This window comes from Pseudophryne corroboree, chromosome 9 (assembly GCF_028390025.1).
Source record: "Pseudophryne corroboree isolate aPseCor3 chromosome 9, aPseCor3.hap2, whole genome shotgun sequence".
Lineage (NCBI taxonomy): Eukaryota > Metazoa > Chordata > Amphibia > Anura > Myobatrachidae > Pseudophryne > Pseudophryne corroboree.
Window position 1 is genome coordinate 325,005,139 of NC_086452.1, and position 27,183 is coordinate 325,032,321.

Sequence of the window (27,183 nt, forward strand, 5' to 3'; positions counted from 1 at the left end):
CTGTATTCTATATGGATAAGGCGGAATTGAGGACTCGTTCCCAATCCCTTCCTAAGGTGGTATCAGTTTTTCATGTGAACCAACCTATTGTGGTGCCTGCGGCTACTTGGGACTTGGAGGATTCCAAGTTTTCTGGACGTAGTCAGGGCCCTGAAAATTATATGTTTCCAGGACGGCAGGAGTCAGGAAAACTGACTCGCTATTTATCCTGTATGCACCCAACAAGCTGGGTGCTCCTGCTTCTAAGCAGACTATTGCTCGCTGGATCTGTAGCACGATTCAACTTGCACATTCTGCGGCTGGAATGCCGCACCCTAAATCTGTGAAAGCCCTTTCCACGAGGAAAGTGGGCTCTTCTTGGGCGGCTGCCCGAGGGGTCTCGGCTTTACAAATTTGCCGAGCTGTTACTTGGTCGGGTTAAAACACTCTTGCAAGAGTCTACAAGTTTGATACCCTGGCTGAGGAGGACCTAGAGTTTGCTCATTCGGTGCTGCAGAGTCATCCGCACTCTCCCGCCCGTTTGGGAGCTTTGGTATAATCCCCATGGTCCTTACGGAGTCCCAGCATCCACTTAGGACGTTAGAGAAAATAAGATTTTACTCACCGGTAAATCTATTTCTCGTAGTCCGTAGTGGATGCTGGGCGCCCAACCCAAGTGCGGATTGTCTGCAATACTTGTATATAGTTATTGCCTAACTAAAGGGTTATTGTTGAGCCATCTGTTGAGAGGCTCAGTTGTTATCATGCTGTTAACTGGGTATAGTATCACGAGTTATACGGTGTGATTGGTGTGGCTGGTATGAGTCTTACCCGGGATTCAAAATCCTTCCTTATTGTGTCAGCTCTTCCGGGCACAGTATCCTAACTGAGGTCTGGAGGAGGGTCTTAGTGGGAGGAGCCAGTGCACACCAGGTAGTCCTAAAGCTTTCTTTAGTTGTGCCCAGTCTCCTGCGGAGCCGCTAATCCCCATGGTTCTTACGGAGTCCCAGCATCCACTACGGACTACGAGAAATAGATTTACCGGTGAGTAAAATCTTATTTTAAATACACTAAATGATAACTTATTACTTAAACTATTCGAGGAACCAACTAGGTACAATGCAACCTTAGACCTGGTATTAACAAACAATGGGGAATTGGTATCAAATATTATAGTAGGGGAGCCCATGGGAAACAGCGACCACAATATGATCACATTCAATATCTGTTTTCATAAACAGTCCTATATAGGCTCAAGTAGGACTCTAAACTTTAACAAAGCCAACTTTGATATGGTGAAGGAAGCTTTAAGGGACATTGAATGTGAAATTTTGTTTCAGTATAAAAATACAATGGAGAAATGGGAGGTAATAAAAACACTGCTCGAAAATTATACTCGTAAATTTATTCCCATGGTCAGCAAAAAAAGGAGTAATAATTCCAAACCAATGTGGCTTAACAAAATGATTTAAGGAAATAATGGGCATAAAGAGGCGAGCATTCAGAAAATCGAAATCAGACTGGAAAGCGGATTGTAACAAAATATGCACAAAAATAAATAAGATCTGCTAAAATAGAAACTGAAAAGCTAGTAGCAAAGGAAAGTAAATTAAACCCCAAAAAGTTTTTCAAATACAGCAAACGATTAAAGAAGGAGAGTATAGGCCCTTTAAAGGACAATGTGAGTTGTCTTAATTAAAGACAATAAGGACATAGCGGAAAAATTTGAGTTTTTCGCATCAGTATTCACAATAGAAGACCAGATGGCGGGATTAACACAAACTTTTTAGACTTTGCTAAATCTTTCGACACAGTACCGCACATGAGACTTATCTATAAATTACAAGAACTGGGGCTAGGGAGCACAATATGCACTTGGGTTAGAAATTGGATAGATAATAGGACGCAGCGAATTGTGATAAATGGAATTTTTTCAAATTGGACTAAAGTACTTAGTGGTGTGCCACAAGGGTCTGTACTTGGACCACTACTGTTTAACATTTTCATAAATAATCTAGCAGTAGGTCTAGAGAGCATGGTGTCAATTTTTGCAGACAATAGCAAACTGTAAGGTTATAAATTCGGTGGGGGATGCTGAGTCTTGTCAGAAAGATTTATTTAAACTGGAAGCATGGGCAGCCAAATGGAGAATAAGGTTCAATACAGACAAGTGTAAGGTTATGCACTTTGGTAGCAAAGAAAAAAATACCACCTACAGTAAATGGGGTAGAATTAGGGGATTCTGTACTGGAAAAAGACTTGGATGTTCACATAGATAACAAACTTAGCAGCAGTATCCAAATTGGGAATGCAGCAAAAAAGGCAAACAAGGTATTAGCATGCATTACGCAGGGAATTGATGCAAGGGATGAGACTGTTATACTCTGATTATATAAATCCTTAGTGAGGCCACATCTTGAATACTGTGCACAATTTTAGGCACCATACTACAAAAAGGTTATCCCGGAATTAGAAAAAGTTCAGAGGCGTGGCGACCAAACTGAAGGGGATGGAGACGCTGGAATACGAGGAAAGGCTTGCTAGGCTAGGCATGTTTACATTGGAAAATAGGAGCTTAAGAGGGGACATGATTAACACTTACAAATATATAAGGGGACAATAGACATAGCTTGCGGAGGATCTGTTTTTGATAAGATCGACACCAAGGACACATGGACACCTGCTTAGGTTAGAGGAGAGGAGATTTCGTACACAGAGGCGAAAAGGTTTCTTCACAGTATGGACAATACGTGTTTGGAATTCCCTGCCTGAGAAAGTAGTAATGGCAGACTCTGTCAATACTTGTAAGAATGGGCTAGATAAATTCCTAATTGATAAGGCTATACAGGGTTATGGTGGGTAGATCACGCACTATCGGTAACAAAAGAGAAAAACTAACAACAGCCGACATTCACAATGGATAATTTTAGTCCTAAATATAATACAGCGCAGGAGACCATAAACAGGTTGAACTCAATGGACAAATTGTCTTTTTTCAACCTCCGAAACTGTTGCTGTGTATTTCCATTTCCGCTGACTGAGTTGCTGTCAACGGCAACTTCCGCCAGTTGAGTAACTTACGGCTGCGTCAATCACAGGTGCGGGGTGCCTTCTGGCTGTGTCACTTCCGGCCGCAGGTACTTCTGGCCACGTCGGCCCTTGTGTGCCTCTCGTGTCCTCCCGGCCGCCGTGGGTGGCCTTCCAAAGTAGGTGCCTGGTGATGCTGTTACTACTTTGCCATATCATGCCCAGCGCCCTTGCGTCACTTCCACCTTAATCGGCCGAGATGTTTGCTACCTCTTGGGAGGTGTGGTTCAGATGGTATATTTAAGATCTAAATGTGCCTATGATCTAAGTTTTACTATGTAGCATGTCTGGTCACTCTGTACTCCAGGGTTTGAGGGTCCCCTGCCCCAATAGCGGCAGACTATACAGTGATTTTTGCATACAACAGGAGCGCAGTCCATAACCCATCCACACGCTTAACACTTGTATATCTGTGTGCAACTAAATCTGAATCTGTATATTTTTTTGCATATAATATGTTAACTCTTTGGAGGCAATTCCTTTCTGGTGTGGTTAAAATATAAATGTATATTTTTTGCTTCTACACTGTACTGCATCTATAGGATTTTTTTATTTTAAATGCAAACCATTTTAAAGACTAAAGCTACAAATATATTGGTCATTTACGTACCAGTCACTGACTTCATTTTCTGTTCTTTTAGGTCTTCTCCATTGTGGTCTTCGGGTGTATAGTTAATGAGGGATACATTAATCTCCCAGATGAGGAGGAGGAGCATTGCATTTTCAACAAAAACCGAAGTGCCTGCACCTATGGAGTGACTGTAGGAGTGCTGGCGTTCCTCACTTGCCTTCTGTACCTGGCAGTCGATGTCCACTTCCCGCAGATCAGTAGTGTCAAAGACCGCAAGAAAACTGTGATAAGTGATATTGCAGTGTCTGGTGAGCTTAGTCATTATACAAACGGCCTTTCACATCTAGCAGTGTTCCACTATTTATTTTGATGTATGCTGATGACCATGTCTATCTCTCTATATCATAAAATAGATTTTATATATATATATATATATATATATATATATATCTATGTATATGTGTATATATATATATATATATATATATAACACTGTTGGTTCCTAGTGAGGACATAGCACTCTCCCAGTAGCAAAAAGAACCAGGCGGAACTCCAAGGTCTTGTGCAAAAAAGATAGCTTTTAGTGAAAAATTACATGAATATAAGGCATAGCATTGCCGACGTTTCAGCGCCGCGCAGGGCGCTTTTTTCAAGGCTGTATGCTGGAAAAAGAACAGCCTTGAAAAAAGCGCCCTGCGCGGCGCTGAAACGTCGGCAATGCTATGCCTTATATTCATGTGATTTTTCACTAAAAGCTATCTTTTTTGCACAAGACCTTGGAGTGCCGCCTGGTTCTTTTTGCTACTGGGAGAGTGCTATGTCCTCCCTAGGAACCAACAGTGTTTGTTATTAATTTCTTGGATGGCACCGGGGCAGTTGTTTTCTATTCAACGGCTAATGAAACCATAGAGAACTGGGTGACGGGCTTTTATTTGGCAGATTTCGCTTGTGTACAAAACCAACTGATGGATTCCAGCTTTAACCTATAATTAGCAAGGGGTTGCTCACTGTGCATTATAACTGTGTGGACTAAATGTGAGCCAACTTTTTCATGTACTTTCAACAAGATCAGTATGTGCTTATCTGATAATCTTTGTAGGACATCACAGCCAAACACTATGCAGTGCCACAATCTAAAACTATAATAACCACAGCTCTGGTGCATTATCCTTATACAGTTGGATCCTTTATTTAAAGTACCCAATTTAACATCTGCTCACAATAAAAAAAAAACCAGCAATCATTCTGGCCATCTATTCCAATCCTTCAGCTCACCAAACTAAACTACTTCACTCACCAACCCATGATGAACAATATAGAGGAGGCCATGCAATGTGTATCCTCAGAATTACTTCGCCCCTGATGAAGTGTATATAGTATATCTAGTCACATCTGAGCATAAAACATTAGTTAAACCCTGATTATAAAGGCACGACTATAACAATGCAACCACCCGTGGTCATGCAAGACCATACACACAGCAGCATATATTATATAGGAAAGTGTAATGCATACACGCATTTGGGAAGTAACTGCCTACAGAGGTGTGATATTAAATGGAAACCCACAGATCAGGCAACAGGTCACCACATACAGATGTGTCCACTTACATCTTTGCTATTTAGTAGCGAGTGGATGGATTTTAAAATTGTTGTTTGCCTTATTAGAATATGTATTAAGTAACATATTAAAGAAGCAAATTAAGAAACCTCTCAAGACATGGCTAAATCTCTGAGTCTATGACATGCAAAACCGTGCCATATGTAGCGGGATATAGCAAGCTGCCCTTGGCTTTTTTTGCCAAAAGGGTCTTTATCAAACAGAATACATTCAAGATGAATTAGATTCAAAAAGATAACATGCAAAATCTGGTCAGGAAATGATACACATTGGTGTCTGAATGGTTATAGTATAATAGGTTGACAATGAAAAGGTCACCAGTGTCTAGTTCGGCCCTAAGTGGTCTACACAAGCAAAAGTTCCATATGGAAATGGTAGACATATGACAAGGTCAACACAAGTTTTTTTTAATGGTCAATTTGTAGGTTTCAGCACAATTAGTGTACCACTGCACTTGCCATGGTTTGTACAAGGTGACCATTTCCAGCTCTAGTCCACGTGGATGGTAAAATATGAAAAAGCAGAAAAAAATGCAAACTATAAAAAAAAAAAAAAAACATACGGTATCGACCGGATACCTGTCTGAATGGGACCATCAACTAGCTGGTACGAGGAAGAATCCTTATTCAGTTTGGACACAATGGTTTGGTTATAAATGTAAAAATGCAATCGGAGTAGACCCAAAAATACACATGCAAGTTTGCAGTTTGTTGAGTAGCAAGTGTCTTATGAAACATCTTACTCAAATTACAGTGCATATGTGCAGGTGAAGCAAATATATAATTTGGTATATTGATGTGTTCCAAGTAAAGAGAAACCATGTATTAACTTGATAGTGATAACTGCTATCTCTGTAATGGGTTGGATTGAAGAAAAAAAAAAAAAAAACCCCATCCATCCAATACATACACATATGGTACCATAGTCAGAGGCTCAGGAGCGGGAAAGCAATTATGGAGTGTGCCTTTGTTGAAAGAGGCGGTACTTCTTTTTCAAATGCTGTGACCCCTTAGTTAGTATTGTCTGGTGATCAGACAGTGACTGAAACAGTACACAGAATTTTTAATTTTTTTTGCACAGATGGTGGGGATGTCTACAGGGCCCTACACACTAGAACATGTCCAATGTGAAAGATGAACAATGTGGAAAATGAGCAATTTACCTTAAACTTCCCAGAGCCCTGACAAACACAAACAAAATTGAGTGTACACACTAAGCAATTTTTCAAACAATTTGAAAGACGAAAGATATCTTGGGAATTGGCACCTTTTTTTTTTTTTTACTTTTTTTAATATTGAGGAGGCATCTCTGGGTGTGTGGGCAGGGCTGTTGAAGGGGGAGCCAATGAAGTTCTTTTCACCCACTGACCCACGAATTTCCACTGTGCCACCACTTAATAAAAAATAAATTTATAATGAGTTCATAAATGATATATATATGTGTGTGTGTTTATGTGTGTGTATATATATATATATATATATATATATATATATATATATATAAAATATTACCCATTATAATACGTTTTTTATTAAGTTGGTGGCATAGTGGAAATATAATTGGTGGGGCAGTGGGTGATAAAAACTTCATTGGTGGGGCAGTGGGATAAAATTCATTGGTAGGGCACTGGAAGAAATGATGGAGACGCTGTGCGGCTCCCGTCTTTGGCTCAGCTAGGAGAGAGCCGCTGCCGGGGAGGAGGAGCAATGTCACACCACGGACATCACTCATTGCGGCTCCGTACACGCATGCCGTGATGAGCGATGTCACAAATGACATTTCTCACATTGAGCTGTCTGCACCGCCGACCTACAATCAACGAGCGCGGGTGCGCGCCTCATTGATTGTTGGGCCATGCACACTAGATGATGTGAACGATTTATAGTTCACAATCGTCTTTATCTTGCATATCTGGGAAAAATATCCTCTAGTGTGTATGGCCCTTTAAGCCCATTCTCTTCCCTCTTATGTGAAATAAAATTATATATATTTTTTTTTATTTTTTTATTTAAGTAAAGACCCCTCATTTAACGTAGTAGGATTTCTAGATTAAACAATGTTAAGCCTTATAGGAATACCATATTACTCATACATATGGTAAATGTTTATATCAAGATAAAGTTAGCAAAAAAAAAAAAATTACTTAAAAGAAAATCCTGTAAAATTTTTGTTCACATTCTTGAAATTTCAAAAACAAAAAAGTTTTTTGATGACTTATTTTACGTGGTAAGACGTTAAAAAAAACTTGCTGTTTTCTGAAAATACAAAGCCTTCTGAAATAAGAAAGTGTAATTTGTGTAAAGGTGCATACACACTGGGTGTTTTTGCCCAGCGTGCATGCACAGCTATGATCGCTGACTTCACTGGGCTGAAAATCGCTCAGTGCATACACACTGAGCGATTTTTTTTTCCCCCTCTGCCCCAGCGATGTCAGCGGGGGTGAGCGGCTTTCCATAGCAGGACGCTATGGAAAGCCGATCACCCCGCCGTTCATCTACTGGTAATACGGCCGCCAGCGATGAAGCGGGACCGCGCATCAGCGTTTTACCGATTGTCCATACACACTGGGAGGCTTTGAGCTGAAAGCAGCTCAACACACCAAAAGTGAGCTGCTTTCAGCTCAAAATCGCCCAGTGTGTATGGGCCTTAAGTACAGCGGAAACAAATCTGTTGTATTGATGTTAGTATGTGATGAGTCCAAACAGTAAAAAATGGCTTCAGCAACAGGGTGGGAAATCCTCCGCAATGAAGGGATTGATTAACTGGAGAGCCATCATGTACTCCTGTTGGGAGCTAATGATAACAAATGCCTGTGATGACAAGATATTTGAAATGGATAAAAAAAAAAATGTATTAAGCAATAGGTCACGGCGGCTGCAAGTGCAGCTTACTTTCAACTCTAAAGCATAGATTTGGCATCTAGACCTGGCGATAGCAACGCGCGAGATCCCGCATCGCTGTCGCCGGCACCCTACACACGGAGAGTTTCAGGCTTAATTTCTAAGCAATCTAGTTGGATTGCTTAGAATTTAAGCACGGAACTCTCCATGTGTATTCCCCTTTAGTATTCCAAAGAGACTGCCTAGTTCAATGGTTCCCAAACTTCTTTGACTCACGGTGACCTAGAGTATCAGAAATTTCTCTGACGTCCTAAGTGGATGCTGGGGACTCCGTCAGGACCATGGGGATTAGCGGCTCCGCAGGAGACCGGGCACAAAAGTAAAAGCTTTAGGATCAGGTGGTGTGCACTGTCTCCTCCCCCTATGACCCTCCTCCAAGCCTCAGTTAGATTTTTGTGCCCGGCCGAGAAGGGTGCAATCTAGGTGGCTCTCCTAAAGAGCTGCTTAGAGTAAAAGTTTGTTAGGTTTTTTATTTTCAGTGAGTCCTGCTGGCAACAGGCTCACTGCTACGAGGGACTTAGGGGAGAGAAGTGAACTCACCTGCGTGCAGGATGGATTGGCTTCTTAGGCTACTGGACACCATTAGCTCCAGAGGGAGTCGGAACACAGGTCTCACCCTGGGGTTCGTCCCGGAGCCGCGCCGCCGACCCCCCTTGCAGATTCCGAAAAGTGAAGGTCCAGAAACGGCGGCAGAAGACTCTTCAGTCTTCATAAGGTAGCGCACAGCACTGCAGCTGTGCGCCATTGTTGTCAGCACACTTCATAGCAGCGGTCACTGAGGGTGCAGGGCGCTGGGGGGGGGCGCCCTGGGCAGCAATGATAGTACCTTATTCTGGCTAAAAATACATCACATATAGTCCCTGGGGGCTATATGGATGTATTTAACCCCTGCCAGGTCTCAGAAAAACGGGAGAAGAAGCCCGCCGAAAAGGGGGCGGGGCCTATTCTCCTCAGCACACAGCGCCATTTTCCCTCACAGAAATGCTGGTGGGAAGGCTCCCAGGCTCTCCCCTGCACTGCACTACAGAAACAGGGTTAAAACAGAGAGGGGGGGCACTTATTTGGCGATATGTATATATATATTAAAATGCTATAAGGGAAAAACACTTATATAAAGGTTGTCCCTGTATAATTATAGCGTTTTTGGTGTGTGCTGGCAAACTCTCCCTCTGTCTCCCCAAAGGGCTAGTGGGGTCCTGTCCTCTATCAGAGCATTCCCTGTGTGTGTGCTGTGTGTCGGTACGTGTGTGTCGACATGTATGAGGACGATGTTGGTGAGGAGGCGGAGCAATTGCCTGAAATGGTGATGTCACTCTCTAGGGAGTCGACACCGGAATGGATGGCTTATTTAAGGAATTACGTGATAATGTCAACACGCTGCAAGGTCGGTTGACGACATGAGACGGCCGGCAAACAAATTAGTACCTGTCCAGGCATCTCAAACACCGTCAGGGGCTGTAAAACGCTCATTTACCTCAGTCGGTCGACACAGACACTGACACTGACTCCAGTGTCGACGGTGAAGAAACAAACGTATTTTCCTTTAGGGCCACACGTTACATGTTAAGGGCAATGAAGGAGGTGTTACATATTTCTGATACTACAAGTACCACAAGAAGGGTATTATGTGGGGTGTGAAAAAACTACCTGTAGTTTTTCCTGAATCAGATAAATTAAATGAAGTGTGTGATGATGCGTGGGTTTCCCCCGATAGAAAATTATTGGCGGTATACCCTTTCCCGCCAGAAGTTAGGGCGCGTTGGGAAACACCCTTTAGGGTGGATAAGGCGCTCACACGCTTATCAAAACAAGTGGCGGTACCGTCTCCAGATAGGGCCGCCCTCAAGGAGCCAGCTGAGAGGCTGGAAAATATCCTAAAAAGGTATATACACACATACTGGTGTTATACTGCGACCAGCGATCGCCTCAGCCTGGATGTGCAGCGCTGGGGTGGCTTGGTCGGATTCCCTGACTGAAAATATTGATACCCTTGACAGGGACAGTATTTTATTGACTATAGAGCATTTAAAGGATGCATTTCTATATATGCGAGATGCACAGAGGGATATTTGCACTCTGGCATCAAGAGTAAGTGCGATGTCCATATCTGCCAGAAGATGTTTATGGACACGACAGTGGTCAGGTGATGCAGATTCCAAACGGCACATGGAAGTATTGCCGTATAAAGGGGAGGAGTTATTTGGGGTCGGTCCATCGGACCTGGTGGCCTCGGCAACAGCTGGAAAATCCACCTTTTTTACCCCAAATCACATCTCAGCAGAAAAAGACACCGTCTTTTCAGCCTCAGTCCTTTCGTCCCCATAAGGGCAAGCGGGCAAAAGGCCAGTCATATCTGCCCAGGGATAGAGGAAAGGGAAGAAGACTGCAGCAGGCAGCCCATTCCCAGGAACAGAAGCCCTCCACAGCTTCTGCCAAGTCCTCAGCATGACGCTGGGGCCGTACAAGCGGACTCAAGTGCGGTGGGGGGTCGTCTCAAGAGTTTCAGCGCGTAGTGGGCTCACTCGCAAGTGGACCCCTGGATCCTACAAGTAGAATCCCAGCGGTACAGACTGGAGATTCGAGACGTCTCCCCCTCGCAGGCTCCTGATGTCTGCTTTACCAACGTCTTCCTCCGACAGGGAGGCAGTATTGGAAACAATTCACAAGCTGTATTCCCAGCAGGTGATAATCAAAGTACCCCTCCTACAACAAGGAAAGGGGTATTATTCCACACTATATTGTGGTACTGAAGCCAGACGGCTCGGTGAGACCTATTCTAAATGGGAAATCTTTGAACACTTACATACAAAGGTTCAAATCAAGATGGAGTCACTCAGAGCAGTGATAGCGAACCAGGAAGAAGGGGACTATATGGTGTCCCTGGACATCAAGGATGCTTACCTCCATGTCCAAAATTGCCCTTCTCACCAAGGGTACCTCAGGTTCGTGGTACGGAACTGTCACTATCAGTTTCAGACGCTGCCGTTTGGATTGTCCACGGCACCCCGGGTCTTTACCAAAGTAATGGCCGAAATGATGATTCTTCTTCAAAGAAAAGGCGTCTTAATTATCCCTTACTTGGACGATCTCCTGATAAGGGCAAGGTCCAGAGAACAGTTGGAAGTCGGAGTAGCACTATCTCAAGTAGTTCTACGACAGCACGGGTGGATTCTAAATATCCAAAATCGCAGTCGTTTCCGACGACACGTCTGCTGTTCCTAGGGATGGTTCTGGACACAGTCCAGAAAAAGGTGTTTCTCCCGGAGGAGAAAGCCAGGGAGTTATCCGAGCTAGTCAGGAACCTCCTAAAACCAGGAAAAGTGTCAGTGCATCATTGCACAAGAGTCCTGGGAAAAATGGTGGCTTATTACGAAGCGATTCCATTCGGCAGATTCCACGCAAGAACTTTTCAGTGGGATCTGCTGGACAAATGGTCCGGATCGCATTTTCAGATGCATCAGCGGATAACCCTATCTCCAAGGACAAGGGTGTCTCTCCTGTGGTGGTTACAGAGTGCTCATCTTCTAGAGGGCCGCAGATTCGGCATTCAGGATTGGATGCTGGTGACCACGGAGGCCAGCCTGAGAGGCTGGGGAGCAGTCACACAGGGAAAAAATTTCCAGGGAGTGTTATCAAGTCTGGAGATTTTTCTCCACATAAATATACTGGAGCTAAGGGCAATTTACAATGCTCTAAGCTTAGCAAGACCTCTGCTTCAAGGTCAGCCGGTATTGATCCAGTGGGACAACATCACGGCATTAGCCCACGTAAACAGACAGGGCGGCACAAGAAGCAGGAGGGCAATGGCAGAAACTGCAAGGATTTTTCGCTGGGCGGAAAATCATGTGATAGCACTGTCAGCAGTGTTCATTCCGGGAGTGGACAACTGGGAAGCAGACTTCCTCAGCAGGCACAACCTCCACCCGGGAGAGTGGGGACTTCATCGGGAAGTCTTCCACATGATTGTGAACCGTTGGAAAAGACCAAAGGTGGACATGATGGCGTCCCGCCTGAACAAAAAACTGGACAAGTATTGCGCCAGGTCAAAAGACCCTCAGGCAATAGCTGTGGACGTTCTGGTAACACCGTGGGTGTACCAGTCGGTGTATGTCTTCCCTCCTCTGCTTCTCATACCCAAGGTATTGAGAATTATAAGACGTAGAGGAGTAAGAACTATACTCGTGGCTCCGGATTGGCCAAGAAGGACTTGGTACCCGGAACTTCAAGAGATGCTCACAGAGGACTCATGGCCTCCGCCGCTAAGAAGGGACTTGCTTCAGCAAGTACCATGTCTGTTCCAAGACTTACCGCGGCTGCGTTTGACGGCATGGCGGTTGAACGCCGGATCCTAAGGGAAAAAGGCATTCCGGAAGAGGTCATTCCTACCCTGGTCAAAGCCAGGAAGGAGGTGACCGCACAACATTATCACCACATGTGGCGAAAATATGTTGCGTGGTGTGAGGCCAGGAAGGCCCCATGAAGAAATTTTAACTCGGTCGTTTCCTGCATTTCCTGCAAACAGGAGTGTCTAGGGGCCTCAAATTGGGGTCCATTAGGGTTCAAATTTCGGCCCTGTCGATTTTCTTCCAGAAAGAATTGGCTTCAGTTCCTGAAGTCCAGAAGTTTGTCAAGGGAGTACTGCATATACAACCCCCTTTTGTGCCTCCAGTGGCACTGTGGGATCTCAACGTAGTTCTGGGATTCCTAAAATCACATTGGTTTAAACCGCTCAAATCTGTGGATTTGAAATATCTCACAGGGAAAGTGACCATGCTGTTGGCCCTGGCCTCGGCCAGGCGAGTGTCAGAATTGGCGGCGTTTGTCTCAAAAAAGCCCATATCTGATTGTCCATTCGGACAGGGCAGAGCTGCGGACTCATCCCCAGTTTCTCCCTAAGGTGGTGTCAGTGTTTCACCCGAACCAGCTTATTGTGGTACCTGCGGCTACTAGGGACTTGGAGGACTCCAAGTTGCTAGATGTTGTCAGGGCCCTGAAATTATAGTTTCCAGGACGGCTGGAGTCAGGAAAACTGACTTGCTGTTATCCTGTATGCACCCAACAAACTGGGTGCTCTTGCTTCTAAGCAGACGATTGCTAGTTGGATGTGTAGTACAATTCAGCTTGCACATTCTGTGGCAGGCCTGCCACAGCCAAAATATGTAAATGCCCATTCCACAAGGAAGGTGGGCTCATCTTGGGCGGCTGCCCGAGGGGTCTCGGCTTTACAACTTTGCCGAGCTGATACTTGGTCAGGGGCACACCCTGACTGAGGAGGACCTGGAGTTCTCTCATTCGGTGCTGCAGAGTCATCCGCACTATCCCGCCCGTTTGGGAGCTTTGGTATAATCCCCATGGTCCTGACGGAGTCCCCAGCATCCACTTAGGACGTCAGAGAAAATAAGAATTTACTTACCGATAATTCTATTTCTCGTAGTCCGTAGTGGATGCTGGGCGCCCATCCCAAGTGCGGATTGTCTGCAATACTTGTACATAGTTATTGTTACAAAAATCGGGTTATTATTGTTGTGAGCCATCTTTTCAGAGGCTCCGCTGTTATCATGCTGTTAACTGGGTTCAGATCACAGGTTGTACAGTGTGATTGGTGTGGCTGGTATGAGTCTTACACGGGATTCAAAATCCTTCCTTATTGTGTACGCTCGTCCGGGCACAGTATCCTAACTGAGGCTTGGAGGAGGGTCATAGGGGGAGGAGCCAGTGCACACCACCTGATCCTAAAGCTTTTACTTTTGTGCCCTGTCTCCTGCGGAGCCGCTAATCCCCATGGTCCTGACGGAGTCCCCAGCATCCACTACGGACTACGAGAAATAGAATTATCGGTAAGTAAATTCTTATTTTTTTCTCTCCACTCCTATGCCAAACATTTCATATTGAGAAATTCAGAAAACAAATAATAAGTAAATTGTGTTTATATGTCATCCTTAGGTTCAGTTATGTGGTGAGGGACAGGATTCACTTCGGTTTGTTCACATATTTTATGATTGGCAGCCATGTGTACTAGTTGTGTCTATTACAATGATCATAAATAATTTAAATTAGTCCTGGACCACCAATCCAGGGCACCCCTGCAAGTACCCCGAGGCACCCTAGGGTGCCACAGTACATATTTTGAGAACCACTGGCCTAGTGGATACTGGTTCAGTCCAAAATGTGCAGTAGCTATGTCAAGAAATGGGTGTGGTATATTTTATCGAGATGGTCAACTGATGAAATATTGACATGATTAGATCATGTCGAGAAAACGTCCCTGGTGGACTGCCTAGTGGTGACTTACCTGGTGCGGCGGCTTCAGTTACGTTTTCTGGGTTCATGACTGTTGATGTTGTTAATGCCGACATTTTGACTACATTCTTCAAGAAAGACCACTATTGACGAGGACTAAATCCATAGCAGTAATAATGGCTGCCACGTCTTTCCAAAAGTAATTTTCCTATTTAGCATCTTAAGCTTTTGCAAACGCAAGGATGTTTTATTTGTAATCTGTGGCCAATTTTGTGTCTACTTTTGAAGCTTAATGTGAGCTAGGTGTCATTTGTACTTTTTTTTTCTCCTAGGTTTGTGGGCCTTCTTTTGGTTCGTTGGCTTTTGCTTTTTAGCCAATCAATGGCAGGTGTCCAACATAAATGACTTTCCAATGAACGAGGGTGCAGATGCTGCCCGGGCAGCCATAGCCTTCTCATTTTTCTCCATTTTCACCTGGGTGAGTAGCACTGTTAGATATCTGTGTCTTTGTTTGTAAATTTTACTGTATGTTAACTGGCTGAAGGTGGTTCTTCTAATACCTTTTAATTGTGGGAATTGCTATTTGACACAAGTATGTTTGAAAATACACATTAACTGCACCCACTAGTACGGCAATTAATTATTCTGGCACATATTAAAACTCACAAATCAAAATAATTACTTTTACTTGAATGTTTAAGTATGCACCCCACTTCTGATTATTTGCACTGGGTTTACTTTATGGCTTGCCTTTCTTGCAATGGTATAAAAAGCTCTTCAACTTCTTGACAGCCATAATGTATGCATTAAATCCACAGTAGAAGGATTCCTCCCTGGAAAATTGTGTATGGAGTGACTCCTCTTTCCCTTTGATGACCTTATGCTTCCTATAGTCAAGTGGCTTACCTTAGCATATCCGGGTGGTCCTTGACACACAAAGGAGTCCAAGCTACGATAGAAGTATCAAGCCATTGGTATCTTAGTATTATGTTAGATGATCCAATGTCTGTCTGATCCCTTTGTGCCTTTGCAAGATGTTTCCCTTAGGTGGCCTACACTTAAGATGGTGTTTCTGGTAGTAAACATGTCTTGTCATAGAGTGGGAGAACGATGGTGTTAGGAATCTTTTTATTTTAACATACGAATATATGGACAAAAAGGTGTTGCAAACAAATCCTACTTTTTGCCACAGTAGTTTCTACTTTTCCTATCAATCAGAAAATAAAACTTCCTGCTACAAACCGTAAATAAAAACAACAACATGCCTTGGATGTTGGAACTTCTGCATACCTGTCGAGAATAAAAGCATTCAGGAAAACTGATGTGCTTGTCCTTCTTTCTCATACGTCCTAGAGGATGCTGAGGTCACCATTAGAACCATGGGGTATAGACTGGATCCGCAGGAGACATGGGCACTTTAAGACTTTCAAAGGGTGTGAAATGGCTCCTCCCTCTATGCCCCTCCTCCAGACTCCAGTTTAGAATTGTGCCCAGTGAGACTGGATGCACTCTGAGGAGCTCTACTGAGTTTCTCGGAAAAGACTTATGTTACGTTTTTTATTTTCAGGGAGAACTTGCTGGCAACAGTCTCCCTGCTTCGTGGGACTTAGGGGAGAGAAGTATGACCTGCTTCTAGTGAGTTTAAAGGTTCTGCTTCTTGGCTACAGGACACCATTAGCTCCTGAGGGTTTGATCGCTGGGTACGCTTAGATGCTCGCTCCCAGAGCCGGCCGTCACCCCCTTTACAGAGCCAGAAGTCAGAAGACAGGTGAGTAGAAGAAGCAAAGAAGCCTTCAGTGACTGCATTATGAGGTACCGCACAGCGATCGCACGCTGCGCGCCATTCTCCCACAGACAGCAGCACTTCAGGGTGCAGGGCGCGGGGGGGGGGGGCCTGGCCTGGGCAGCATATAAATCCTCATTTTGACACTGGCAAGAGGGGACAACCCCCGCCAGTATAAATATTTGTTGAGAATTGCGGGACAGAAGCGCGCCTTTAAGGCGGCGGAGCTTCTTCCTCACAGCTCACACACACACACTGCTGACAACTGCAGGGTGCAGGTCGCAGGGGGGGCGCCCTGGGCGGCATAAAACCTTGTTTATGGCAAAAGGCATATTGTCCTACCCCCGCCAGTATAATTCTTTATTTATTTAAGAATGAGTGAAGCGCGCCATTACGGGGGCGGGGCTTCTTCCTCGTTAAGCCAGCATACTAAGCAGCGCCATTTTCTCCTCACAAGAGATATGCTGGTCCTCCCTTCACTACTGACTTGTATCAGGGTGCAAAAACGAGGGGGGGGGGGGGGGGGGGCGAGGTATATGGTGTTTGTATTATAATATAAAAGCGCTTTTTCCTCTCTGTGTCCATCTGACAGAGGTCTGTCCTCTAAGTCCCAGTGTGTCTCGGAGTGTGTGTGTGTGTGGTACACATGTGTGACATGTCTGAGGCAGGAAGCCATTTTAGGAACACATAGTTGTAAGGTGGTGACGTTACTGGCACACCAAAAGCCTGCACATTAGGAGTTTAGATAAGGCTGTATCTAATGCTGCATGCTGAATCTGTGGAAGATGTGTTTTTTTTTTTGTTTTGTTTTTTTTCAGGCTCTGTGCTTCCATCTGCAGGCAACCCTCTCTGGGTCACAGAGTCCTGTGTCGACGATAGGGACTCCAGGGAAATAGATCAAATAAGACTCCCTCCCACGAGCTTAATATATTCTTTCTCGGCAGTCACCCTCTGTGTTAGACAGTGCACTGTCCAGGTTGAAAAAGAAGGTAATTCTCCCTGCATCTGGCACGGCTTCACTAAAAGAGCTGGCAGACCGGGAGGTGAAAACTATATTAAAATCCATTTATGTTGCAATTGGTACACTGCTCAGGCCCGCTATTGCTTGCGAGTGGGTGAGTCGCGCTATCGACAAATGGTCAGTAAGCGTGTCATCAGAAATTGATACGATTGATAAAGATGAGATACTCCTTAAGTTAAGCTGCCGCATACATCCTAGGAGCAATGAAAGATATTGGACTCTTGAGTTCACAAGCAGCTACCATGGCAGTATCGGCTCGGCGGGCGTTGGGGATTCGCTAGTGGAACACGGATGCAGATTCCCAGAGAAATATGGAGGATCTCCTATACAAAGGTGAGGCCTTATTTGGCGATGGACTGGATGCGCTAGTCTCGGCGACTACCGCAGGTAAGTCCACATTCTTGCCCTCTGCACTTGCACCAGCAAAAAAGATCACCCTCACATTCAGTTTTTTCGACCCAGTAAGTACAGCGAGAGGTTTCCCCTTCTTTGCAGGTAGGGGAAGTGACGGAAAGATGTCCACAGCGGCTTCAGGTTCCCAAGAACAGAAGTCTACCCATACTTCTGCCAAGTCTACAGCAGGACGCTGGGGCTCCCTCGCGGGAGGTCGCTCGGGTGGGGGTACGTCTAAAACTGTTCAATCAAGGTTGGAGTTAATCTGGCCTGGTTCCCTGGGTTTTTACAAATAGTGTCCCAGGGGTACAAACTGGAGTTCAAGACGTTCCCCCATGCCGATTTTTCAAATCGGCCTTGCCAGCTTCTCTTCCAGAAAGAGAAACAGTTATAACGGTATTGCAAAAATTATGTCATGAACAAGTCATAGTCCTGGTGTCTGGGTCACAACAAAGGGAGGGGTTTTTATTCAAGCCTCTTTGTAATTCCGAAACCGGTTGGCTCGGTTCAGACCAATCCTAACCCAAAAAAAATAATAATATGAATCTCTTCTTAAAACGGTTCAAGTTCAAGATGGAATCACTGGGGGCAGTGATTTCCAGTCTGGAGGAGGGGGATTACAGGGTGTCAATAGACGTAAAAGAATGCTTACATGCATGGTCCCATGTATCCTCCTCACCAGGCTTATCGGAGACTCGCGGTTCAGGATTGCCATGACCAATTCCAGACGTTACCTTACGGTCTCTCCAAGGCGCCGGGGGTTTTCACCAAGGTGATGGCGGAGATGATGGTCATCCTGCGCCAAGAAGGACTCAATATAATTCCCTTTTTTTTAAACGATCTCCTGATAAAGACGAGATCCAGGGAGCGGTTGGTACAAAACATCGCGCTCTCCCTGTCCATACTCCAACAACACGGTTGGATCATAAATTTTCCAGGAAAGATTTTCTTTTTTTCGGGAGGATTCTGGACAGGGAAGTTCAGAGTGTTTTTCTTCCGGTCGAAAAAGGCTCTGGAAATCCAGAAAATAATAAAACTAGTTTTAAAACCATCAAGTGTGTTGATCCATCAGTGCAAATATGGTGGCGGCCTACGAGGCCATATGGCAGGTTCCTTGCCAGGATAGTCCAGGATAGTGGGACCTGTTGGGAAAGTGGATCCCACCTACACATGCACCGGAAGATAGTCCGGTCGTCGAAAGCCAGCATTTAACTCCTGTGGTGGCTACACAGATTCGGGATTCAGGACTGGGTCCTGGTAACCACGAATGTAAGTCTCCGAGGATGGGGAGCTGTCACTCAAGGAAAAAGCTTCCAAGGAAAATGATAGTCAGGAAGCCTGCCTTCACATGAACATGCTGAAATTGAGAGCCATTTACAACGGCCTTCAACAAGCGGTACATCTTCTTCAAGATCAGCCCGTGCAGATTCAGTTGGATAATGTCACAGCAAGGTGGAATGAAAAGCAGAGCGGAAATGGCAGAGGTGATGAAGATCCTACGCTGGCCAGGAAAAACATGTAAGGGCCTCAGCAATTTTCATTCCGGGAGTGGACAACTGGGAAGTAGACTTCCTCAGCAGACACGATCTCCATCCGGGAGAGTGGGACCTCCAACAAGAAGTCCTAACAGAAGTGGCAAGTCTTTGGGGAATTCCTCAAGTAGACATGAGGACACCTCATCTCAACGAGAAGCTTCAGAGATATTGTTCCAGGTCAAGAGACCCTCAGGCAATAGCAGTGGATGCACTGGTGACCCAGTGGCTATTCCGGTCAGTGTATGTATTTTCTCCACTTACACTGATCCCAAGAGTTCTCGGGATCATAAGAAGAACAAGGGTTCGGGCAATTTTCATTGCCCAGACTGGCCAAGGAGGGCTTGGTAGCCAGATCTTCGGGAGTTGCTCAGGAAAATGTCCGTGGCCTCTTCCTCTTCGCGAGGACCTATTACGGTAGGTGCCGTGCGTGTACCTAGACTTACTGCGGCTGCGTTTTGACGACATGACTGTTGAGTCGCCGGATCCTAGCCGAAAGGGTATTCCCAAGGTAGTCATCCCCATTCTTATTCAGGCCAGGAAAGGAGTAACGTCTACACATTACCACCGTATTGGGAGAAAATATGTGTCTTGGTGTGATTCCAAGAAGGCTCCAACGGAAGAGTTTCAGTTAGGGTGTTTTTTCCTCCATTTCCTACAGGATGGAGTGAATGCAGTCTGAAATTGGATTACATTAAGGTCCAGATTTCAACATTTGGCAATTTTCTTTCAGTTACAATTGGCTTCCCTTCCGGGAGATCAGATTTTCGTGAAAGGCGTGTTGCGCATCTGAACCTCCATTGGTACCTCCAGTGGCACCATGGGATCTTAAGGTGGTGTTGCAGTTTCTTCAATTACGTTGGTTTGAACCTTTACAGAAGGTGGAGTTGCAGCTTCTCACTTGAGAAGTGGTCATCCTGTTGGCCTTGGCATCTGCAAGGCGGGTGTCTGAGTTAGGGGCCTTGGCGCACAAGAGCCTTAATTGATCTTCCATGAAGATAGAGCTGAATTAAGGACACGTCAGCATTTTCTACCGAAGGTGGTTTCCTTTTTCTACAGGGACCGAGCTATTGTGGTGCCTGCGGCTGACGCCTTCGCTGAGTCAGTCTCTGGATGTGCTTGGAGCTTTGAAGATTATGTCGCCTGAACGGCTTACATTAGGAAAACAGAGGCTCTGTTTGTCATGTATGCTCCCAACAAGATTGGGTGTCCTGCTTCCAAGCAGACCATTGCGTGCTGGATCTGTGGTGCGATTCAGCATGCTCATTCCAAGGCTGGAATGTCGTTACCGAAATCTGTGAAGGCCCGTTCTACTAGAAAGATGTGCTAGTCCTGGGCGGCTGCCCGGGGGGTCTCGGCATTACAACTTTGCCGAGCAGCTACTTGGTCGGGTTTAAACACATTTGCAATGTTTTACGAGTTTAATAACCTGGCCGATGAGGACCTCATGTTGGTCAATCGGTGCTGCAGAGTCATCAGCACTCTCCCGCCCGTTCTAGAGCTTTGGTATAACCCCATGGTTCTAATGGTGACCCCAGCATCCTCTAGGACGCATGAGAAAATAGGATGTTAATACCTACCGGTAAATCCTTTTCTCTGTCGTCCTAGTGAATGCTGGGAACTCCGAAAGGACCATGGGGAATAGCGGCTCCGCAGGAGACTGGGCACAAAAGTAAAAGCTTTAGGACTACCTGGTGTGCACTGGCTCCTCCCCCTATGACCCTCCTCCAAGCCTCAGTTAGATTTTTGTGCCCGAACGAGAAGGGTGCACACTAGGTGGCTCTCCTGAGCTGTTTAGTGAAAAAGTTTAAGTATAGGTTTTTTATTTTCAGTGAATCCTGCTGGCAGCAGGTTCACTGCACCGAGGGACTAAGGGGAGAAGAAGCGAACTCACCTGCGTGCAGAGTGGATTGGGCTTCTTAGGCTACTGGACATTAGCTCCAGAGGGACGATCACAGGCCCAGCCATGGATGGGTCCCAGAGCCGCGCCGCCGGCCCCCTTACAGAGCCAGAAGACTGAAGAGGTCCGGAAAATCGGCGGCAGAAGACGTCCTGTCTTCAATAAGGTAGCGCACAGCACCGCAGCTGTGCGCCATTGCTCTCAGCACACTTCACACTCCGGTCACTGAGGGTGCAGGGCGCTGGGGGGGGGCGCCCTGAGACGCAATAAAAACACCTTAGATGGCAAAAAATACATCACATATAGCTCCTGGGCTATATGGATGCATTTAACCCCTGCCAATTTTTCCTTAAAAAAGCGGGAGAAAGGCCGCCGAGAAGGGGGCGGAGCCTATCTCCTCAGCACACTGGCGCCATTTTCCCTCACAGCTCCGTTGGAGGGAAGCTCCCTGACTCTCCCCTGCAGTCCTGCACTACAGAAACAGGGTAAAACAAGAGAGGGGGGGCACTAATTTGGCAGATAAATCTATACAGCAGCTATATAAGGGAAAAACACTTATATAAGGTTATCCCTGTATATATATAGCGCTCTGGTGTGTGCTGGCAAACTCTCCCTCTGTCTCCCCAAAGGGCTAGTGGGGTCCTGTCCTCTATCAGAGCATTCCCTGTGTGTGTGCTGTGTGTCGGTACGTTGTGTTGACATGTATGAGGAGGAAAATGGTATGGAGGCGGAGCAATTGCCTGTAATAGTGATGTCACCCCCTAGGGAGTCGACACCTGACTGGATGGTCTTATGGAAGGAATTACGTGATAGTGTCAGCACTTTACAAAAGACTGTTGACGACATGAGACAGCCGGCAAATCAGTTATTACCTGTACAGGCGTCTCAAACACCGTCAGGGTCTCTAAAGCGCCCGTTACCTCAGATGGTCGACACAGACCCAGACACGGACACTGACTCCAGTGTCGACGGTGAGGAAACAAACGTATTTTCCAGTAGGGCCACACGTTACATGATCACGGCAATGAAGGAGGTTTTGAACATTTCTGATACTACAAGTACCACAAAAAAGGGTATTATGTGGGGTGTGAAAAAACTACCCGTAGTTTTTCCTGAATCAGATGAATTAAATGAGGTGTGTGATGAAGCGTGGGTTTCCCCCGAAAAAAAACTGCTAATTTCTAAAAAATTATTGGCATTATACCCTTTCCCGCCAGAGGTTAGGGCGCGTTGGGAAACACGCTTATCAAAACAAGTGGCGTTACCGTCTCCTGATACGGCCGCCCTCAAGGAACCTGCTGATAGGAAGCTGGAAAATATCCTAAAAAGTATATCCACACATACTGGTATTATACTGCGACCAGCAATCGCCTCAGCCTGGATGTGCAGTGCTGGGGTGGCTTGGTCGGATTCCCTGACTGAAAATATTGATACCCTGGACAGGGACAGTATATTATTGACTATAGAGCATTTAAAGGATGCATTTCTATATATGCGAGATGCACAGAGGGATATTTGCACTCTGGCATCAAGAGTTAGTGCGCTGTCCATTTCTGCCAGAAGAGGGTTATGGACGCGACAGTGGTCAGGTGATGCGGATTCCAAACGGCATATGGAAGTATTGCCGTATAAAGGGGAGGAGTTATTTGGGGTCGGTCTATCGGACCTGGTGGCCATGGCAACGGCTGGGAAATCCACCTTTTTACCCCAGGTCACCTCTCAACAGAAAAAGACACCGTCTTTTCAGGCTCAGTCCTTTCGTCCCCATAAGGGCAAGCGGGCAAAAGGCCACTCATATCTGCCCCGGGGCAGAGGAAGGGGGAAAAGACTGCAGCAGGCAGCCTCTTCCCAGGAACAGAAGCCCTCCCCCGCTTCTGCCAAGTCCTCAGCATGACGCTGGGGCCTTACAAGCGGACTCAGGCACGGTGGGGGCCTGTCTCAAGAATTTCAGCGCGCAGTGGGCTCACTCGCAAGTGGACCCCTGGATCCTGCAGGTAGTATCTCAGGGGTACAAATTGGAATTCGAGACGTCTCCCCCTCGCCGGTTCCTGAAGTCTGCTTTACCAACGTCTCCCTCCGACAGGGAGGCGGTATTGGAAGCCATTCACAAGCTGTATTCCCAGCAGGTGATAATCAAGGTACCCCTCCTACAACAGGGAAAGGGGTATTATTCCACGCTGTTTGTGGTACCGAAGCCGGACGGCTCGGTGAGACCTATTTTAAATCTGAAATCCTTGAACACTTACATACAAAGGTTCAAATTCAAGATGGAGTCACTCAGAGCAGTGATAGCGAACCTGGAAGAAGGGGACTATATGGTGTCTCTAGACATCAAGGATGCTTACCTCCATGTCCAAATTTGCCCTTCTCACCAATGGTACCTCAGGTTTGTGGTACAGAACTGTCACTATCAGTTTCAGACGCTGCCGTTTGGATTGTCCACGGCACCCCGGGTCTTTACCAAGGTAATGGCCGAAATGATGATTCTTCTTCGAAGAAAAGGCGTCTTAATTATCCCTTACTTGGACGATCTCCTGATAAGGGCAAGGTCCAGAGAACAGTTAGAGGTCGGAGTAGCACTATCTCAAGTAGTACTACGACAGCACGGGTGGATTCTAAATATTCCAAAATCGCAGCTGATTCCGACGACACGTCTGCTGTTCCTAGGGATGATTCTGGACACAGTCCAGAAAAAGGTGTTTCTCCCGGAGGAGAAAGGCAGGGAGTTATCCGACCTAGTCAGGAACCTCCTAAAACCAGGCCAAGTGTCAGTGCATCAATGCACAAGGGTCCTGGGAAAAATGGTGGCTTCTTACGAAGCGATTCCATTCGGCAGATTCCACGCAAGAACTTTTCAGTGGGATCTGCTGGACAAATGGTCCGGATCGCATCTTCAAATGCATCAGCGGATAACCCTGTCTCCAAGGACAAGGGTGTCTCTCCTGTGGTGGTTGCAGAGTGCTCATCTTCTAGAGGGCCGCAGATTCGGCATTCAGGACTGGGTCCTGGTGACCACGGATGCCAGCCTGAGAGGCTGGGGAGCAGTCACACAGGGAAGAAATTTCCAGGGCTTGTGGTCAAGCATGGAAACGTCACTTCACATAAATATCCTGGAACTAAGGGCCATTTACAATGCCCTAAGTCAGGCAAGGCCTCTGCTTCAGGGTCAGCCGGTGTTGATCCAGTCGGACAACATCACGGCAGTCGCCCACGTAAACAGACAGGGCGGCACAAGAAGCAGGAGGGCAATGACGGAAGTTGCAAGGATTCTTCGCTGGGCGGAAAATCATGTGATAGCACTGTCAGCAGTGTTCATTCCGGGAGTGGACAACTGGGAAGCAGACTTCCTCAGCAGACACGACCTCCACCCGGGGGAGTGGGGACTTCACCCAGAAGTCTTCCACATGATTGTGAACCGTTGGGAAAAACCAAAGGTGGACATGATGGCGTCCCGCCTCAACAAAAAACTGGACAGATATTGCGCCAGGTCAAGGGACCCTTAGGCAATAGCTGTGGACGCTCTGGTAACACTGTGGGTGTACCAGTCAGTGTATGTGTTCCCTCCTCTGCCTCTCATACCCAAGGTACTGAGAATCATAAGAAGGAGAGGAGTAAGGACTATACTCGTGGCTCCGGATTGGCCAAGAAGGACTTGGTACCCGGAACTTCAAGAGATGCTCACGGAGGACCCGTGGCCTCTACCTCTAAGAAAGGACCTGCTCCAGCAGGGACCCTGTCTGTTCCAAGACTTACCGTGGCTGCGTTTGACGGCATGGCGGTTGAACACCGGATCCTGAAGGAAAAAGGCATTCCGGATGAAGTCATCCCTACCCTGATCAAAGCCAGGAAGGATGTAACTGTGCAACATTATCACCGTATTTGGCGTAAATACGTTGCGTGGTGTGAGGCCAGGAAGGCCCCTACAGAGGAATTTCAACTGGGTCGTTTCCTGCATTTCCTGCAAACAGGACTGTCTATGGGCCTAAAATTAGGGTCCATTAAGGTTCAAATTTCGGCCCTGTCGATATTCTTCCAGAAAGAACTAGCTTCAGTTCCTGAAGTTCAGACGTTTGTCAAGGGGGTACTGCATATACAGCCTCCTTTTGTGCCTCCAGTGGCACCTTGGGATCTCAATGTAGTTTTGGGGTTCCTAAAATCACATTGGTTTGAACCACTCACCACGGTGGACTTAAAATATCTCACATGGAAAGTGGTAATGCTGTTAGCCCTGGCTTCAGCCAGGCGTGTCTCAGAATTGGCGGCTTTATCCTATAAAAGCCCTTACCTAATTTTTCATACGGACAGGGCAGAATTGAGGAGTCGTCCTCAATTTCTCCCTAAGGTGGTTTCAGCGTTTCACTTAAACCAGCCTATTGTGGTACCTGCGGCTACTAGGGACTTGGAGGATTCCAAGTTGCTGGACGTAGTCAGGGCCCTGAAAATATATGTTTCCAGGACGGCTGGAGTCAGAAAATCTGACTCGCTGTTTATCCTGTATGCACCCTACAAGCTGGGTGCTCCTGCTTCTAAGCAGACTATTGCTCGTTGGATTTGTAGTACAATTCAGCTTGCACATTCTGTGGCAGGCCTGCCACAGCCAAAATCTGTAAAAGCCCATTCCACACGGAAAGTGGGCTCATCTTGGGCGGCTGCCCGAGGGGTCTCGGCTTTACAACTTTGCCGAGCAGCTACTTGGTCAGGGGCAAACACGTTTGCTAAATTCTACAAATTTGATACCCTGGCTGAGGAGGACCTGGAGTTCTCTCATTCGGTGCTGCAGAGTCATCCGCACTCTCCCGCCCGTTTTGGAGCTTTGGTATAATCCCCATGGTCCTTTCGGAGTTCCCAGCATCCACTAGGACGTCAGAGAAAATAAGAATTTACTTACCGATAATTCTATTTCTCATAGTCCGTAGTGGATGCTGGGCGCCCATCCCAAGTGCGGATTGTCTGCAATACTTGTACATAGTTATTGTTACAAAAATCGGGTTATTATTGTTGTGAGCCATCTTTTCAGAGGCTCCTCTGTTATCATGCTGTTAACTGGGTTCAGATCACAAGTTGTACGGTGTGATTGGTGTGGCTGGTATGAGTCTTACCCGGGATTCAAAATCCTTCCTTATTGTGTACGCTCGTCCGGGCACAGTATCCTGACTGATGCTTGGAGGAGGGTCATAGGGGGAGGAGCCAGTGCACACCAGGTAGTCCTAAAGCTTTTACTTTTGTGCCCAGTCTCCTGCGGAGCCGCTATTCCCCATGGTCCTTTCGGAGTTCCCAGCATCCACTATGGACTATGAGAAATAGAATTATCGGTAAGTAAATTCTTATTTTCTCTTAGCCCGTAGAGGATGCTGGGTGCCCGTCCCAGTGCGTACTGTATCTGCAGTTGTTGGTTGTGGTTACATACAGGTTGTGTTACGGTTTTTTGTCAGCATATTGCTAAATATTGTTCATGCCGTTGGCTTGCGTTCTGTTGAACGCCACGTTCGGCAGCATTCTTGAGGTGTGAGCTGTTAGGATGCTCACCTTAGTTTAAAAAAATCCTTTCCTCGAAATGTCCGTCTCCCTGGGCACAGTTCACATAACTGGAGTCTGGAGGAGGGGCATAGAGGGAGGAGCCAGTTCACACCCTTTGAAAGTCTTAAAGTGCCCATGTCTCCTGCGGATCCCGTCTATACCCCATGGTTCTAATGGTGACATCAGCATCCTCTACGGACTAAGAGAAAAGGATTTACCTGTAAGTATTAAAAGCCTATTTCATCTAAACCTACTCTGGCAAGATAGGTCAATGATGTCATTGTACAGACATACAGAGGCATTCAATGGGCAGAAATAATAAGGGTGCATTCTCTTCATACCTTTAACCATCATTATCTTCTACTGCTCCATTTGGAAGGGAAATCCTTCGGTAATTCAGCAAAAAGGCTTTCTTTCCATTTATGGGCTCTGTTTATTAGATTTAACCCGCCTTCTGCTTTTTATATTTTACTTGGGCACATTGCATACAATATGGCTGCCATGGAGTTGAAAGTGAAATACGCAAATTTACTGTTTGTTTTTGTTTTTTTATTCAATGAAATACTCCATATCAGCTAAATATTCACACTCGTGTTGTCTGTGTTTCATAGGACTGCTTGCCGAGATTCTCAACATATGT

At 46.1% G+C, this 27,183-nt stretch overlaps 1 protein-coding gene across 2 annotated transcripts in view; it reads left to right on the forward strand.

Annotated features, from left to right (window-relative positions):
- SYNGR1 (synaptogyrin 1) overlaps positions 1 to 27,183 on the forward strand; it is a 171,100-nt gene that overhangs the window by 139,698 nt on the left and 4,219 nt on the right. For both annotated transcript variants that reach the window (XM_063940498.1, XM_063940499.1), the window contains 2 exons: positions 3,708 to 3,945; positions 14,730 to 14,875. In XM_063940498.1, coding sequence (XP_063796568.1) covers positions 3,708 to 3,945; positions 14,730 to 14,875 — 384 coding nt within the window. The remainder of the gene's footprint in view (positions 1 to 3,707; positions 3,946 to 14,729; positions 14,876 to 27,183) is intronic.